The sequence below is a fragment of the Nestor notabilis genome, unplaced genomic scaffold, assembly GCF_000696875.1.
Source record: "Nestor notabilis isolate BGI_N333 unplaced genomic scaffold, ASM69687v1 scaffold2842, whole genome shotgun sequence".
Lineage (NCBI taxonomy): Eukaryota > Metazoa > Chordata > Aves > Psittaciformes > Psittacidae > Nestor > Nestor notabilis.
The window spans coordinates 101,530-121,042 of NW_009917698.1; the positions used below are offsets into that span (position 1 = coordinate 101,530).

The following is a 19,513-nucleotide window of genomic DNA, read 5'->3' on the forward strand; positions in this document are numbered from 1 at the left end:
TCTGAACTTTTCAGCTACACTTGTGTCTACTTTGGCACCTGCAATAAAGTGCTTTCATGGATGCCCATCGCACACCTACAGAGAGGTGTTTCAGACAACCATTAAACTAGTTGCTCAGTGCAGTGTGGCCATTGGGCAAACGTTTTCTTTCAGGAGTCTGCACGAATTCTTTGGGCTAGAATTGTGTATCCAAGCTCACGAAGCTGCCTGGTATCTTACCACATACATCTTTTTTTGCTTATGTCAGCAAAGACGCATAAATTACTCACCAAAAAGGATACGAAGCAGGAAGAAAATGTGCAGTTAAGGAAAATGAGTTGTATCTGTTTCATTTGTCAGAAAAGAGAGAGAAATTACTATATCGTATGTACTAAGGGATTGTTTTAACTCAGAACTCAGCATAACTGAAATGAATGGCTTGAAGCAGGCAAATTAAAAGTACAAACACCAACATGTACACTGAAACTGGTAGTCAGTGGGAAACACCACTAACAGACACAGTGGTTCCTCTACTTCTGGTACCATTATGAGCTTTTATAGAAGTAACATGTCTGCAATACAAGCCACAGACATCAAAAATCAAGGAAAATAGGTGACTTAAAACTGTATGCCACCTTTGAACTATACACTGAGACAAATTCTGCCCTCCTTTGCATACAAACAGTTTTCAATGAACCTATCTGAACAGCACCTGTATGGAGTTTCTAATACACCATTTGACTATTGTGGTCATATTGTATCTTCTGGACAAAGACACCAGTTTGATAAAGCAAGAAGTTAAGAATAAAACTAAACTTGTAAACTTAGTACATTCCCTATGAAAACAGTTGTCATTTTCTTGTTTCTAATTACTTTTTTTCCTCCTTAAGAGTTTTATAATACTGATTTAAAGACAAAAAAAACCTTAACCTTCCACACATACCTGTGTCACATTCCAGATGTGGTCCATTGTTTAAAACAAAAATGAGTATCTCCTTTGCTTAAATTACTGTACCAGTTTCTATAAAGGGCTGGAAGTTTATGGCTCTGGTCTAGCAGAGTCAAGAAGTACATTTAGCTGCAAAACTTAAGGTAGGTACATGCTTAAGTGCTCTGCTGAATTAGTTTCTTGTAACACTTTCCTCCTTCACAGCAGAGTTTATGAATTAACTTTGCTGGTCACTGTCAATACAGTATTTGGACATAGAAGACAGTAGTTAATCAGGTTTTCCTCCTACAGGCTTTTGAAATTAATACTTTATTACTTCATACAAGACAGTAAAAATAATAAAAATAATCCCACAACTTCTTGTAAAAATTGAAAGGATTTAAAACCATATCTTATTAAAAAGCCAAACAAACTTTGCACTTTAAACTAAAGAAATACTATATATACACATATTTTTTTTAGAGATTATGATTTCCTATTTGATATCAACAGGCACTCTTCATTCATCATCTGCAAGAAACTAGGTTAGGTCTCCATAGGCCACAGTCAGAGTTATTAAGTAAGTAAATATGCCACTGCTTCTGTGCCCTCCTTTTATTTCCTTGCTTCTTCAGTCTCCTCTGGCTCTCTCTCTTGATGCTCTTTTTCCCACCTCATTTCTTTCAACTCTTGTCTGTACTTCCGTTCAATGAACCGTTTCTGATGGGCCATCTGAGGAAAGTTATCTGACACAAGAAGAAATATTTTACATTAATAAACAAACTGGTAACACACAAATCCTCAGCTTTTTTTTTTTTAACTTTGATAAGATTAGGGGTAGGGGTGAACAGTGTTATTACCAATTTGACTCATTTATTTCTAAAAATCCACAGTAAACCAGGGCTGTGTGTCATAAGACTTTGATTTCTTTACTATTTCCACATCTGTTTCCCTTGCTACAAAGCACTGCCAAATCTAATACACTCACAAAAATAAAATATAAAATCTTGGTATAGCAACATGGCCAGGTATTACCTGGATTTTACATTCTGTTCCCTTAGCAACAGGTGGTCGATACTGAAAAATGAATGTGAGACTACTGTCAATGCTGTCAGGGTTTTTGTCATGTTCTCACTCCAAAAAATATAAGCCACTGGTTCCAAACATTGTACAGATTTGTCCATAATTATTACTTTAGACCACACAGAATCCACTAGATGCCCCATATTATGGCAGGGTTCCTAATGGTAAAGTAACAGTGTTGCAAAATGGAATGCAGTAAAATCTGTTCCTGAGAAAGCTAATGCTTGGCTCTGTACCAGAATGCAGCCTTAAGAATAGTCTAAGAGCATGGATGAGTGAAGGACTGGCTAAAACAGACTGGATGAGGCTTTAGAGATGGAGAAAAAGCTAGAGGGACAGATGCTTCTGATTTCAGTCATTTTTCCACTGGCTGGTACATCTATACACTAGTTAGAACTGAGGCTATAAACCCAGCTTACGTAATTGATCAGAATTGCTCTCAATTTAGTGCACAGCTGACAAGAGTATGACATTTTCTGCATGACCAGGATGCTGACATTCATCTGTGTGTCTGTGCTGCAGACCTGCACCCTCCAGAAAACAAAGAGGTGGTAGCGTACATGGCAGCCTGCAGCTGCTGGTAAATCCTGCTGTGATCACAAAGAGCTCTGGGATCAGTGCTGGCTACCTATCTGTGTCCAAGATGAATGCAAAAGGTTACTACACTGACCTTTAAAGCCATACAAAAAAGAATTGTAAGATATCTCGGCAAAGGGCTACTCTCCCTCTAGTTGACTACCGAGAGAGAATTCAGCTGAGGCTCCTCAGGGAAGAGTCCCTTGGCATACCAAGCATTCTCCTCTTTCTGGGTCCCAGAGAAAAGATTTGTCCAGCTAGACAACACTCTGCAGAAGACCCACAATCTGCAAGAGTTTGTGGTAGAGCAGAATGACTTTCTACTGCTTTGCATTATTGGCCAGTGAAATTTGTGCTTTTCATTATATACTACAGGAATAAAAGGTTTATTCATCAGTTATTTACAACTCAGGCACAGATGGGCATATTTATTTAAACCAGAAAGCAACCTAAACAAAAGAAAAATGTTTTTAAATTGTTCTTGTTTTTTAAAAACACTAGTTCTTTGTTTAATGCAGTTCTGACATATCTTGTTGCTCATGTGCACCATAAAATGAAAATCTGGTTTTCAGCACTGTGCCTGTAACATGATTCTTTAAGAACTCTGAAGAACTCAGCTTAGTAGCAATCTGTTTGTTTATAATGTGTTTAAGATGTTAAGAAAGACATTTATGTAATAAAGTCATCATGGCTATCATATATATACTTTTACTTGTAGTTAACTATTTATGCATTAAAAAAACCTCAACAAAACCAAAAAATTCCACAAACATATACATAATAGAACAGGTGCCCATAGGGACTGCAGAGCCTCCATCCTTAAAGACAGTCAAAACTTGACTGGTAAGGCACTGAGAAACATGACTTAACTTGAAAGTTGGCTCTGTTTTTGAGGGTGGTTGGAGCAAAGACCTCTAGAGGTCTGTGGTGTTCAAACAAATACGCCAAGGATGTTAACTGTACATTATTTTCTTTGTTGCCCAAATATCTTACATTTTTCAAGTGCATCCATTGCAGCTCCCATTTCCGCTTGCTGAATACTGTGAAAACCAAACAAAAAACATGTTACATGAGATCTGCGTTATACAGTATAAACTAAAGTTTCTGACAAAGTGAAACACTAGCTACTTTTTTTTTGTAATAAAACTCTTTGGATAACCAGTAGTTAGTAATTCCCAGAGTGTATGATACATCAGCCTTTCCATAAATATGTGAGCAATAGCACTACAGCTCCTGTAGAGTATTTTTAAACTTAGATCAATAACACTAACAGAATATTCTAGTCCATTCTTCACTGAAGCATTTGATTTTTCTTGAGAGGAAAAGAAGGAAACAAAATCACAGAGATGTGAACGCAACAAAAACAATGATATTTTTATAATCACCATCAGATTTGATAGCATAAAGTAAGATGAGGTCTGTGTGGCTCATGGTCGAAGTCTCTTCAACTTTAGAACCCACTCTAAAATGCCAAGAACTAATAACATCAGAAAAAAAAAACCTCAGAGCCTTGTATCCTTAACTTGCCAGGTTAAGCTGGACTGTAATTCAGTAGCCAAAGATAAAGTTACTATTTCCTAGAAGCTGTTCTGCAGTTTCTAGTCTGAGAGCGGTTATCTCTGCTAGCCATCTTGTAGGCAAGTTCAGCAAAAAAGCTTAAGACCCAAAACTATACAGATATTAAACCCTTCATATATTCCTGAGGCAGAAACTCAGAACCGCTAGAAAAAGGCTCTATGACTTTTCTAAGGCAAATCACACGCTTGTCTATCTCCATGACCAGTCATTTTGGACACTGCCATACTCAAACTTTAAAACCACATGATTAATTTTTCACTATACCTTGGGCCTTTACCGCATCCTATTCTTTCTCCTTTGAAGTAAACAGCTACTGTGTATGTCCTAGCATGAGACGGTCCCACTGTTTGCAAAGTCCTGAAATAAGAAGATATGATTTATTCAAGCAGGAAGTATTAAAAAACAGAATCTGCTTGTGGCACATACATCAACTTTCAGTCTGGTCAATACATATAGTGGAATTAGGGCAAAGCATAGAGCAAGGGTTGAAAGATGTCTGCTTAAATCACATTAATCCAGAGATTACGAGTACGGTGTGCAATAAGAAAGAGAAATTTACATAAAATACACCTTAATTATAATGGATATACATATTCCTCCAGGTTCACTCAGGAGCACCATATGAAAATCAAAACTTTAACCTTAAACACTGTGAATATACTTGTAAAAAAGTCATATAAACTGTGCACAGCTGTGCAATTGCAACTAATCACACCAATATGACTATTGGGTGCACAAAAATTTTAGTCCCTGGGAATTGTACAGTTACCAAGGTTTTAAAAGGATTTTACATTGGACATGATAGCTCTCTATATACTGAATCATCATAGCACAAAGAAATTTTCCATCAGCTTTGAAAAGTTACAGTATGTTACAAAAACAACTTTGCATTTGAGATAAAGTCTAGGACATGCATCAACAACTACCTAAAGGGGGAAAAGAAGGTAATTCCCCAGACACGCAATGAATTGCTGCTTCTGCTGTTTCTTCTTGCTGTCCCAAATCTCTCCCCACTATCAGCTTGAGTTCTGTCCACTTCCTTGCTTCTTTTTGGAAGGAGCACCAATCTCACATAAATTTTTACAGTATCTAACTATAGTGCTACGTCTCCATGTGCTATGACAAGAGCAAATAAAACCCACCCCAAATTTAAAAGTAACAGTACTGACCGCAGGGAAACAGATAACCTCAAGAAAAGGAATTTAACAAGTAACAGGAAGATAACAGCATATCACTAGCTCTAAGCTGTACTATAAAAATCAATTTATCATCACAGCAGAACAAAACAAACATTTGGTACTTGATACTCAGTGGGTTTTACAAGAACCAGGAATTGGTTTTATTGTATTCATCTCCCTCACTCAAGAAGAAACTGTGAGCCCTTGTATGAAACACTGAAGAGTCAGATTTGCAGAACATCAGTTGCGGTGTTAAAGCAACCATATCTATGAAGTTTGTCACTATAACTGAACTGCTGCATTTCATTGAAAACTTCACTTCAGTAAATGTGATAAATGCACTTAGACTTTCATTCTTCATACCTTTTTGATGTAATAATCCCAACAAGATAAGCCCTGAACTTTCATAGTCTTTATCTCTTCTTTTGGGGGCTAATACGGCACCAATTCCCACCTTAATTGAATGGATATAGATACAATATACAATTCTAAGTTTATTACTGCCTCTTTGAAGCAACTATTATGCTATGTTACAACTGAGTGAAGGGAGATCCTTCCCATCCAGCTTCAGGTATCTGAGGTGTACAAGTTTAGAGGTTCATTGCCCTGAGTTCTTCTATGACTAAACTGGAGGACACATGCGGGCTGAACTGTGCAGCAAAAATGTCCAAAACTTGTGCTGCCCTCCAGTGCAAAGGAGGAGGAGAAAGGAGAAAAGGTTACAATCAAGATGTGTAATACAGTACATTTAGTATGTCTGCATAATAATGTAGAATGTAGAGAAACTTTATACTATTACTGAAAATAGATGGGAAGTATCTTGACTTCATACCCAAACAGCCACTGTTCCATTCACTTCGTTTATAATAAAATGAGAATAAATATAGAATGATGCCAATTAAATACTCCATGCAGACATAAAAAATTTATTTTCTCTTACAAGGTAAAATGCTTTCTAATTCTTCCATGTGATGACTTAACACACCTAAAGCTTGGAAAACACTGGTTCAAGACTTTCCATCTTCGAAGAGAGTCTGGAGGGCTTGGGTAACTACAGCAAAATTAAACTACAGTAAAAATGTAAGATGTCAGATCACATCTTCTTCCATATACAGGACAGACTGATAATTAGATCATAAGATGTCAGTTCTTACTTGTAAAGAGGAATGTCTGGCTCTTTTCCTTCCGTCCTGAGAGTCAAGCAGCACTGTTGAAGCTGAGATTTAGGATCATTCCAATCTTGATTTAAAATGAACTCCTGTAAGAAGTTCGCAAAGGTGCTTATATGATTGAGAGATTGTTGTAAGAGTCTAAAACACTATAAATTGGTAAGATTCCCAAATGCATGAATGTATTAAAACATAGTCGCAGGAAAGTAGGAACCTGACTAATCTTACCTTTAGCCGTGGAAAAAAGCATACATTCATGAAAGTGTGAACATATTCCAAATCTTTATCAATGTACAGGGCAGCAATAAAGGCTGGGGAAACAAATAAACAAAAAAAGGTGCTGTCACTCATCCAAGGAGAATGTTAATGGCTTCCACATTTAGAAGCAAGTACTCCCGAGTACTCTAAAGCCATATTCAATTATATTTCACAGCAGTGATCTGACGAGGGTATTATTATTCTGCATACACAGGAAAAAATAAAGTCAACCAAGAGACTGAGTGACTTACCAAAATCCACTCATTTAAAGAGCTAGAAAAACCACTCAGCTTCTAATCTCACATTTTAACCAGGAGATGATGGATACTTATCAAGAAATCACTACTGGGTACCATAAAAAAAAAAAAAAAAATTATATACATCAGTCTGGTTTGTGTGCTATTACCATTTGCCTAGAGGATTTGGCAAAAGCCAAGGGGTCTGAAAGGCTGACAAAATATACCAAAATATACAAGATACAGATTAACTCTTTGAAGAATATTTATCATTGTTTCCACTTTATTTGGAAATAAATTAGTGCAAATGGACTAAAAATAATTTAATTTTCATGTAGCTTTCCCTCTTGTGGAATAATCATTTTGAAATCTCCTAAAATGCAGTCAAAATGAACCCCAGAAATATTCACCTGTTCAAGGAACTATTTTATCTTCCAACAGTAACAAGAACATATTAATGAAACATTGAAACTGCTGCTAAATAGCTCAGATTACAAATTTTAGCTTTCTGTCATGCTTTTGACATGGTCATGGTGACCCCTCTATATCTAAGCCTTTACAACTGTTGCAACCTATTATCTTCCTTTCATGCTTTCATACAGACTTCAAAAACATAGGCTAGCATTCAAAAATCTGGCTTTCAGAGGTACAGGCATAATTCATCTGAAAACCTGGATATAGACTTTTAATAGTGATTTAGGGGATTTCTAATGGCTGTCTTAAACAAGCCCTGAGGAAAAAGAAATTGCACAAATTGCATAAGTTGGCTGTTACAACCAAATTAACTCACATTCCAAGAGATCAGCCAAGGTCTTAGTTCGAAGAGCTACAGGTCTTTTTGTCTTGTCATTAGTGATGGCAAATTCTTGCATACCCAGCTCTTCAGCCACCTTGGCCTGCGTCCTGTTGTTCACCAAAGAACTTCTCAACAGCTGCAACAAAAAAACGTTCCACTCAATGGTAACAATTAGCAATACCAAACTACCAAAGGTTGGGAGAGGCAAGGAGAAAAAGTTGCTTTTATCCTTGTAGCCTCTCATTTCTCAGCTTATTGACATTTTGTTTCAGCCCACCTCAAGTAATTTACATAAATACACAACACACTTCTTTCTACTGTTGATTTTTCCTTCTGTTTCAGTTCTTCTCACCAAATGTCATTTATTCTATGGACACATCACTTCCGCAGATGTCTTGCATTTAAAATGCTTTTTTGTGAGCTTCTTTGTAATCGTATACCATAGCTTAATCAGTCCTGTACTTTTTCAGGTAATCTGCATTTTTCTAGTTTAAGTAACAACACAGTTACATACATTTTTCCACAGGAAGTATAAACATGTAACATTCTAGAGTCAGTAGAGCAGTCCCTAGTAAGAAATACATGGGCAGTAATTACAAAAAATGCGCATTAAAGCAAGACAGTCTAGTATTTCAGAACAAGCAGATGAGGAAGCCACTCCACTCATTTTTGGCCAGAGAAAAAAAAATGCAGACCTGGGCAGTCTGTATGTACTTTTTGCTCTACTAAAGGCAGTATAACTGAGCCATTGCATCCATGACAGATATTTGGCTCTACCATTTTCAATATATGACAATGTCCAGGACACCTGGTTCTCCAGCAGAGTTCCCCAGAATGCTTAACCCTGTCTCTAAGCAGATTACTTAAATAAACATAATGCTCTACCAAAGATACAATCCCATACAGTTTAAAGGAGTATTCTGGAATTTTGCAGTTCCATACAATTTTCTGAACCACTGGTTAAGGTGAGATTTTTTCCTGTTCCTTTTTGCTTTAAATAAAACAACATTAATTTAAGAAGTGAGAGATATTATAGGAGGTGGGGGTGAGAGGGAAAGAATGTCCCTCCTTCCACTGCTTATGTGTAATCTAGAGTTGAGAAGCTGCATGCACATTTTTTCTCTGTCTTCCATATCACATTTGCTCAGCTTATTAGATACAAGTTATATGCTACCTGGCTCCAGCATGTCAACTGAGCTTATGAAAAATCAAGATTTATTTGCTGCACTTGATACTTCATCTCTGACAACAGATAAATAAAGAACAATATGTTCATAATTTGTTTGGCAATGATGTATGAAGCCGATAGTCACAACTTGATCATAAACTAGGCAGACTGCAGATAGGATTATTACCTGCTTCCCTAAATTCTGCTTAAACTCATTTTCTACTTGTTCCTTTCCAAAACTCTTCCCTTTTATGTCCTTAAGATAAAAAAACAATACCTTCCCCACCAAAATCCTAACTAGATTTGCAACCTATGAGACAGAAGTGCAGTATCACACGACAAAAATCTGTTACTTTAACAGGAGAAGAAGGATCTCTTCTGAGGTGTTGTTTGCAGAGTATTCATTCTGACGGGACCTCCAATCATAATTAGTAGTATCATAAAACAAAAAGCAACGTAAACACTACACAGTGAATTAAAGATGGAAAAAAAACCCCAAAACCATCAAACCAGTTATATTCCTAGTACTGTGGTTATCAACTTGCTCTGTATTAGAACTTGACTCCTCTACAAGTGTGTTCTCTACTGCAGGAAACTCAGTTCCTCTTAATAATACACTTAAGACATAGTACCTATGCCTTTCCAGCAACTTTTTTAGAGCTAGTCTCCATTTCGACAATGCACAGCCTGCATCACTGCAGGTGCTGTAACGTGATGGATGCTCAACTGGAGCTTAAAACTAATTACAAAGCAATTTTTTTTTTTTTTAATTATTCTTCCATCATCACACAACTTACTACAACCCATGACTGTAGCAGTACTGGAGATGTATCTTCCAACAGCTAAAAAAATTTCACCCTCTTTTTTAGTAGATCACTTGACTATCTCAAAATGTGTAGACAAGACTACATTCTCCTTTCTTCTTTTGAAAATCTAGTTAGTTTACAGGTATTTCTCGACATATAATCACAGCACACTGGTAAGTCACTGCATTGCCAGTCAAATCTTCCTATCCTTAGCCAAAATTGCCCTCAATACTACCAACACCATTCAGGTGATGATCTGTTACCACTTCAAATGTAACTACACTCCCAGATGACAGGAAAAAAAAAGAGTTCTGTGTTTACTGTTTCTCTTCAGATCCCACATCATTGATCTCCTTTATCACAAGTCTCTTTTCATTTAAAAACATTCTATGACAATTTTCTTTTTCACTGCATGCACATGCCCAGAGTTGAATTTTTCTTTTTCTAGGCATTGCCTACTTCTAGGCATTGCCTACTGCCTACATTAGTATCTTTACACGTTTTCAGCATTCATTCCACCGTAGCTTTGTAGTTTCCCCTAAGAATGTGGACTGTGCAACTCGTTATACATGCCCTAATCATTAAGCAAAATGGAGATGATCTGACCATTGTTCTGAGTATTTACATCCATTAATAGCAACACTTCATATCCTTCCTGCCCAATAGTTCTTTAAAGATTACCTTAGTATAACAACATTGATGCCTATATTCTTAAAAGCCCCCCATAAAGCAAAAAACACCACTAGTCTTGGATTTCTGCCTTATGCTTTTGTTTCTGTGAAGAATATGACAAGGTTCTTCCCCTTTTAACTTTTACTTCAGAAGCTCAGGCTTTATCTACTCTGTGTCCTGAATGGTGCAGAAGAACCCATACAAAGCTAAATTAAATTTAAGAACTGGTGAAAAAAAATTAAAATTACTTTTAGCCAGAGCATGTACCTTTTTCTTGTAAACAGCTTTACCCCAAACGACCCAAGAAACATATTCTTGAAAACACATTGCCTATTAGAGACCTGGCATCACCATCCCTTTATTGATTTGAGAAAAACATTCCAAATAGCTAAGAAACCTACAGTGCTACTTTCTAATTTTAACTAGGAGACAATTCATATTCCTAATACCTGTATTGGTTTTTTATTCTAGTCAAGACCTGATAGCTAAGGAAAATTTAGTAAAGCTAAGAAAAATTTCTAACTCACAAAGCCACAGCTGTCTAGCTGGAGTACTAAATGAATCAATCAGGAAAAAAACCTACATATAATACCATCCTACATTTGAAGTAAATTGCTGAAAGATCCCCAAACTGGGTTTTTCAGAGCCCAGATAAGAGAGGCAGAAAGGCTACAGTAATCAACAGTAAAATAAAACTCAAAAGCTACCAGAGGAGCTTCACACTGAAGACAACAGGAAAAAAAAGACTAAAATAGATTGTAAAATCAGGAAACACAACCCTGCCTGGTTGCAGGTTCAACAGACTAAAAGTCATGAATAAAAAAATGTCATGTCATGTGCCTGTTTTAAATAAATGGTTTAAGACACCCACTGTTAAACAAGAACTAGTCTTCTCTCCCAGTTTCATCACTGACGGCCTTAAAATTATTGATCCATTTCACAGGCAGAACAAAAACTATTGCACCGGGCTCATAAATCACTTTTCTATTCCTTGCAGTGCTCATGACTTGAAATTAACAAAGTCTTATTAAGAGCAGTGGTTGCTGAGCCTTCTTTTGTTAATCAGATACGGAATAATTCACTAGCTGCTCCCATAATTTCAGTCTCCATCCCACTCATGCTCTTCTGGAAAGCATGATTGATGGCAGTCTCACCGTTAAGTGCCCTTCATGATGATCAGGGAAATGTATGAATAAATACTCTGTGGCTACCAACTGCATTATGGAGTCACCCAGGAATTCCATCCTCTGGTTGTGGCCTCTGAAAAATGAGACATCAATGCAACAAAATCAATAAGCACTCAGGAAGGAAAAAAAAAAACCCAGCGTGCACATGCAAATTAAAATAGCAATGTGAAAGTGAGTATTGCTCATTTCCAAATGCATTTAAGACAATTTTCCAGTGTTAACCAGGTGAAATGAAAACATAGCTCATTATTGTTGTAACACCAACTTTCAGGGAGAAAGCAAATCAGGGTAGCTACATATAAACACAATTATTAGATCACAGATCTGGGACTAACTGAAGGAGAAGAGCAGCTGACATCAAGTTTGCAATTAGAGAAGATCTCTACCTGCATCTTAGAAGAATGCAACAACTTCAAAAGAGAGAAACGTCTGCCCATTCATGAGAAATAGCAGGATCAGGGTTTAAACTCATGTGAGATCCTGGAGTGGGTAACCACCAGTATGGCTCTACTGTTTGCTTTAAAATGGGGCCTGGCAGCTCTACACACCACAGAACACAAGGGCTGCACTTGGATCAAAGGGCATGATTTTATTTATTTCCTCTATACAAATGTACCTCCAAGTATGTTTTGCTACTGTCTCAGGAGTGATGTGCAAATATCAATGATGCAGGAAGCTCAGAAGAAACAACAGGATGGCCCTCTAACACTCTCTTATAGTCTTTCCCAAGGTATCCCCTACTGACTGCTGTCAGAGACGAGATACTGAGCTAGGCAGGCTCTACTGAGCCATAGCTGCTCTATTCTCTTCTGGAGAAGAAATATATAATCTACAGTTTGTTTTACAAATAAAGCCATTTGGGATATTAACAGAAGGACCAACAGAGCTACATGAGAACTCTTGCTGCAAACTCACAGAGTCAGATGGTTAAAGCCTACTGTCCTCAGAGTGAACGCACGTGCTAGAAGCCGAACATGAGTAAAGATGACTCCAATTGCATCCTCAAACTCTGTAAGCTTTTGAAGAACTGGAGAGGTCTCAATGAGTTGCCTGTCAGTGTTGGACTCCTGCAGCTGTAAATAAAACGAAGTGCGAATAATTACAAACTGATACTGTTGCAGAACTTTTCAGAGAAGAGCAAGCCTTCTGTAAACCAAGGGCAAAGAATACAGCAAACACGTCATTCTGTGGACAGATTAACTAAGAAAACTGAGTTTCCTTTGGCTTTCTGTCTTGCATAATTACTACTCAAATATATTACTACTCTGATATATACTTTTTTAACATTTAAGACGTTTATAATGTATTGCTTATATGGTCTTGTCTCTACATGTGGATAGCAAGGGCTACTTACTTTCACAAAACATGTACAATTGTATGTGTCTCAGTTTTCTAATATTATCACTCTACTTGCAACTGAGTAACAGATTCAAAAATTTTAAGAACAGGGCTGGCAGACTGACAGCATGTCAAAATGAGACAAAACTCAAATCTATTTCTCACACTTTAGTATCAAAAAATCAAGAATAAATACGTATTATATGAAATTCAAAAGGACACAATAACAGGAGAAAATTAAATTTGTCACTTTGGGTCAGTATCTTATCAGTTTCTTGTCTGATGTCCTTCATGTGGTGACACTTAAATGACTTTCTGGATCTGGGAAATGGCTTAAGCATTTCCTCCAGCCACTCTGGGCATCTCTCTTTTATAGCAATGCATTATAGGAGCAATCATCCAGATGAGGATGCCTAAAGGAAAAATAAGAAAAGCCACAGCTTTTTAAAGTGGCATTAATATCTATTTCAGTTTGTTGCCTGCCCCTTTTCTATTAATTGGTTACGTTCAATTTGTCTTTTTCCTTAAAAACCACTGAACTTTACGCTGATGTTTTCACAGAACTATATATCCAGGTGTCTTGGGTTCAGCATCAAAATCCCACACTTGGATGATAATGGTCAGTTTGGAGTTCAGTTGTATGTGGAGCTAAGACTGCTTTTTTGCTTTCTTGTGCAGACATTTATGTTTACCTACACAGAACTGCGTATGCTTTCTTACTCCAGTTAGGTATTCCAGCGTTCTCACAATCAGACTGTAATTCTTCAGCCTGCTACTGTCCCTGATAGCCTGAATAATTTGGTATGATCAACAAACGGCTACCTCATTGTTCATCTTCCTCCTTAAACTGTTGATGTGAACAGCCTGCACTTCAGCAGAGGTCCCTAGGGAAATCTGCCAGTGACCTCCACCCCTTGTAAGACGTGTCATTTCACTCCTGTTCTCCATTTCTTATCTTTCAGCCATTCCTTTAAATCTTGTAAGCACTGACAGTATTAGTTAGGGTTGCTTCTTTTTGATTATTGTTTTTTTTTTAAAAAAAACCAACACATTTTTAAAAGCTTTTTGTGAGTGCCTTTCCAACAGCCTTTTAGGAAACCCAGCACACAGTATCATCTGCAACATTACACGTTTTTTGTATGACATTTCAGATGGAGGCCTCAAAGTGTCCTTCTGCTGAAAGGGTGTGCTCATAAACGTTTCAAAGGAGTCAAACTGACTGACCAAAACATCACAGATTTAGTTGTATAAAAGAAACCTCTCAGATGTTCATATGACCCTAAAAACCTTACTGACTGGATGACGATTTGAATATAGCTGTTCTTGCAGCACCCCTGCACACCTGGAAAATACTGCCATGTTTACAGTGAAAACAAGGAACTACAGTGCAGAGAGTGTCTGAGATTTACTCTGGGTCTACCCCAGAATTTAGTCAGGGAAAAAGGACTGGAAAACCATTCTCACAACTTCTACCCTTGTAAACTTGTATGCTTCAATACATGGAGGATAAATCAGCCTTCAGATACCTTCATAATTTCCGTGTTTACTCGGTAATAAAGTTTCTGGCATCAACAAAACAACCATGCTATCATAGCACACCCACACAAAAATAAAAATTAGAATCACACTCTTACTCCATTCAACTTATGTGCCTTCCTACTATTAAGATTTCAGTCTTAATTTCAGGTTAAAAAAACATGTATGCAGACTGATTTTCTACCCGTTTTCCCCCAACTTCAAGAAGATTAACAAGAAGCCACCAAAACATTACCTCTCACTAGATTTGTTGCATAAGTACAGTTATATATCAAACATGAGTCAAGGGAAGGTGAATGATTAATCCCCAGAGAGGCAGACAATCATTACTTATAACACCACCCCCCTCACAGAAAAAATCAAAACACAAAGGCAAATATATATATATATTCCTTTGGCTACTTTTTAGCAAAACTTCTGAGATGTCATTACAATGGAAGCCTATGGAAAAGCATCCCAGAAAATAAAACTGAGCTATAAAATTTGTTACAAAAAGGGATACACTTACTTGGAGTGGATGTAGTGGATAATTAAGCCATACATCCCGCAGGTCCTGCAAACACAGAGAAATGCCTTCAATGCTCAAGAGAGTCATTTAACAAATTCCACAGTGCTAAATAAAATGTCATTACTTGAAATACTGAACTATTTCAGATGCTGACTCTGCTTATTGCAAATTCAATAGTGCTGGCAAACTAATTTTTAAAATCGTGTATTTGCTGTTCAAACTGCCTGTAGTTTTCCCAATTAGCTTGTCTCAAAGAGGTGGAAAAAACCTTGAACTAAATAAAAAGTGGTTAAAGGAAGAAAAAGATTTGTTTAAGCCTCAGGACTAACTTTATTTGCAAGAACTCTTCAGTAGCAAGTTTGACTTCACCAAAGGCAAGGACTGAAAAAGAAAAACATCCCCACTTATTTTCTTCTATTTCATATAGGCTTTTTCACTACAGGCACTGAGCAGCAAATAAGCATTGAGTTACAACAGGCTTCAAAATGTTTTCATTTCTAATAATCTTTGTCATTTCACAGACTCTGAGACTTTAAAGAGGAAAACACTGTATAATTCATCCTATCACCATTGCCACGTGTATTGTCCTAGCAGTATGCACTGGTTACTTCCCTTCGGTTAAATTCCAACTAACTGCGATCTGAGATACAGGATGCAAGAATGGATCAGATTTTAATTACGCAAGTGAATAAACTGGATGAAATCGCCTGCTTTTTTTTTTTTTAAAGATATGTTTAAAACTTTTAGTGGTGGGATGATTTATCTGATGAAACAAGAACAGTTGCTCTACATGTGCACCCTCCTTTCCCAAAGCATGCCTCCTGGGTGCACAGCATCCATCTCTCTTGTTAGATCAGCATGTTGAATGGAAGTCAGCAGGTTTCCCATGCCACCTGTCCATTCCTACCTAAGCCAACCAATAAACAACACACCTGAGGAAACACTAACATTTTTGCCTGAACCAGTGCAGCTTGCTGTCCCTATGCTACATTCAGTTTCCAGGAACTAAGTACAAAAGGTTTATGTATACCTGTTCATTTATGATTCTCAAGTAAAACAACAGACAAGAAAGTATGTCTTCAGTTATTTTTTAAATGGAAATAAAATCATATAAATACACAAATACCTTGTCATTGAAGAGTAAACGTCCAAATAATTGTTTTGCTTCTTCTAGGCTCCCCTCTAGATAAACAGCTCCTGCATGAGGGGACCAATACATCAAAGGTCAATCAGGAATTAATACTTAGAAAATTACTAAGTGCAAGGAAGTCAAAGATCTCTGCCTTCTTCATCTCCAATACACTTCTTCTTTAAAAGCGTACTTTCTGTAGTACAAACTAATTTTTTGAGAAATTTAAAGCACGTTAAACACTGACATAAATCAACGGTCATAAAATGCACAGAAAAAACTGAAATAGTTGAATTGGTGATAGAAAATGATACATCCAAAGTGTGAATTTAACTAATTGGGCTAGGAGCAATCTATTTCTAAAAGCAGTTTCCAGTAATCAGCTAACTATACATACATATAAACAGTGAAAGCCATGAATACATGTTGATAGCTAGCAAATAATTTTTGTTTATTCTGTACTTTCAACATTATATTTTGAACACAAATGATGTGTCAGGACTATTCCAAACCTCAACGTCTTCCCAATATCACAATAATACATTGTCTGATGATGTGTCAGGACTATTCTAGACCTCAATGTCTGCCCAATATCACAATTCCAGTTCATTGTCTGAATTGGAAACTCTGCCTCTGCATCTCATGTTCTAGAGATTATAGTACTTTGATTTTTTTAACTGCACATGAAGCCCTCACTAGCCCTCCATATGCTCCTTAGTAACAAGCTCTGCAAACTTGCTAGGACACTATATTTTTGGGGTGTACCATATACACAACAGCACCTGCACAGGCACTTTACAAATCCAGTATTAATACTTTGTCCTTTGATACTTTTCACAGGAGGACTTCTGAAGACCTTAAATTAGTTCTTGTAAGCACATCTTTACAAAAGCAAAGGGAATACACAGCTACATGAAGAACACAAAGAAAGAGGGTCGATATTCCCACTAACAGAAAGAACGTGGTTTGGCTTGCTGTAACTCTCCCTCCTCACCCTCAAACCCCCTCCTCAGTAGGCCAATTGCTTTCTTTGGACTCTCTGAAGGACAGTTTTGGGGTTTCTACCTTGCCAGAGACATATAATGAGAGCACAGAATTTCAAACAGGCCCAAGGCAGCCTGCTTGTACTTCTAGTTATTTTCTTCATCTCAGGGAAGAAGCACCAGACTTTTACAAATGTCCTCAAGTAGGAGCTCCAGATCCCATGTATACTTTTATAGTCCCTTAACAAGCTCCCAGATTTAAGCTATAGGCCTGACAAAACCTTATTTAACTTAATTTAGCTCAATTAACTTTGTGAACAATTTTCTATAGCAGGTTAAACAGCAAGTCTGCTCTTTTAGCAAATCTCACTGGTTGCCAAATAGCCCTCATCATTACATCCTAGACAGGCTGAAGTATACGAACAAAGCCACAGACACATATCTAGTGTCCTTTTTCTGTTTTGTTTTTTTTTTTAAAGATCAAAGCACTCATGGAAAGCAAAAAGAGACTTAAAAAGAAAACTCTTCTTTCTTGATAAGGTGAAATGCAATTTGGCCCAAGGCAGAATGCATAGAACTGTTGACATCTAAGCCAACTATCATCTGTTTTTCAAAGCAGGACAAAATGCTTTAGGAGCTTGTGTAGTATGTAAAGACCTGGATGAGGAATAAACCATTGCCATAGCTAATATTGTGTACAGTACAGCTATAAGAATATGAAGCCAAATAAGTGAGATTTAGCTTGCTTTGTGCATTCAAAGAAGTTTTTTAAAAATATGCCATTTAAAATAGAGCTTGTGTGGATACAATGGATCAGATTTCCACCTTACTGCTGCCTTGTTCAGTTACTGTGGTCAGGCAGTCCTGATTTCTTCTCCAACATAAATTTATCAACTCAGTCAGTCACTAATCAGCATCTTCATGTCCAACAGCAAATTTGATACAACTCCCCTTCACCCTCAGCTAGAGAGTTTCAGTAGCTTTATTACACCAGCTGTGGTGTACTGCCTTACTTTTTATTTGTAAGGAGAATGCAAAGACCAAAAAGTATTCACTTGGCAAATGTCACATTTAACTCACAGGAGGTTAGCAGGGCAGAGAGGAAGCAGGTTGGTGACTTGGTTGGGAGTGCCTGGTGCATTCAGAAAGCAAGCTGCAGTTTAAAATGCAGGGCTGAAATGCAACTCTGCACTTCGGAATTCTGGGCAAGTACTACTGGAAGCATTGAACCTGTCCTTTTCTTGCCAGGCCATGGTGACTGAACTACTCCTCTCATATAACTGCAGGTGGCAGGCCATGGTGCCACATGAGAGGTGGATTTCTGTGGTGGCAGACAGCAGTGCTGCACCACAACCATATGAAATAGGTGCATCTTCAGTGGTTTGGAAGGCAGTGTTTGGAAGATGATATTTCCTTTGCAATACTTCACACTTATGCTACACACGCAGCACATGCGCACGAAAGAGACAAGATTTAAGAAGCTTTACTATCGCCCACCCTCACTAACACTACTCAACACAGACCCACGTCTCCTCCATCACAGTCAACATGGCACGTAAAGATATTAAAACAATAACTCAGCACACACAGATACACACGCTTTACCTATTAGGGCTTCAAAGCAGTTGGCCATAGCATGACGGAGATCCGATTCCCTGCAAAGGTCTGGCCCATGAGCATAAAGCATAAATCGATCTAGCTCCAGCTTCTGCAGAATATGTGGAAAGAGTTAAAACGATGGTTTTAGAAGTACAAGAGTACCAGTTCTAGTCACCAGAGTTCATTACACTATTATGCAGCAACTGGGTTTGAGGGAACTTTGAAGCTTTTCTCCATAGTTTCAATTCAGATATAGGCTAAAATTAGAAGACTTCATATCTATCAGAGGCAAGCAACTAGAGTGTGATAGCATGGGAACACTAGGAATTATCAAACCAAATTGTCAAAAGAAGCTAGATCAAAACACTTTACTAGTGAGATTTAGGAATGAGTTCAAGAGGAGCACTGAAGGTGTGACAGAAAAATAGGCTGATACCAACTGGGTGGTACAATGTGCTTTGTTTCTTGCTGGTAGTTTGCCCTCATGTAATTTCCCTTCAGAAATACCAAAGGGACATTCAAAGGGAGGGGAGTTAACACTGAGGAAAAAGATTTTGCCTACAAGAATAAGATAAAGTAGAATAGTGAAGAACAAGAACTCTGCTGGACACAATTCACTGAACATCTGGCTTTCCCTTTAAGAGTGTCAACAGGTGGCAGTAACAAAGGGCTCTGGGCACTGCAAGCAAAAGACTTGGTATTTTAATCCACAGTGCCACCTAGCTTCCTTATTTCTTTCAAATGCATATCATTAACATTCATCTGTTGCCTACACCATAGTTGTTCTTGTCAGTCAGAATCTCAGG

General features: G+C 37.5%; 1 protein-coding gene across 1 annotated transcript in view; it reads right to left on the reverse strand.

The window, feature by feature from the left end:
• Positions 1-1,205: 1,205 nt before the first annotated feature.
• The window catches only part of DROSHA (drosha, ribonuclease type III), a 67,897-nt gene continuing 49,589 nt past the window's right edge, over positions 1,206-19,513 (reverse strand). The window contains exons 22-32 of the mRNA XM_010009359.1: positions 18,714-18,816; positions 16,123-16,193; positions 14,997-15,041; positions 12,530-12,687; positions 11,582-11,687; positions 7,776-7,917; positions 6,720-6,802; positions 6,477-6,580; positions 4,409-4,501; positions 3,560-3,606; positions 1,206-1,653 (exon numbers count right to left, since the gene is read on the reverse strand). Of these exons, the coding sequence (XP_010007661.1) occupies positions 1,523-1,653; positions 3,560-3,606; positions 4,409-4,501; positions 6,477-6,580; positions 6,720-6,802; positions 7,776-7,917; positions 11,582-11,687; positions 12,530-12,687; positions 14,997-15,041; positions 16,123-16,193; positions 18,714-18,816 (1,083 nt within the window). The 3' untranslated portion in view covers positions 1,206-1,522. The remainder of the gene's footprint in view (positions 1,654-3,559; positions 3,607-4,408; positions 4,502-6,476; positions 6,581-6,719; positions 6,803-7,775; positions 7,918-11,581; positions 11,688-12,529; positions 12,688-14,996; positions 15,042-16,122; positions 16,194-18,713; positions 18,817-19,513) is intronic.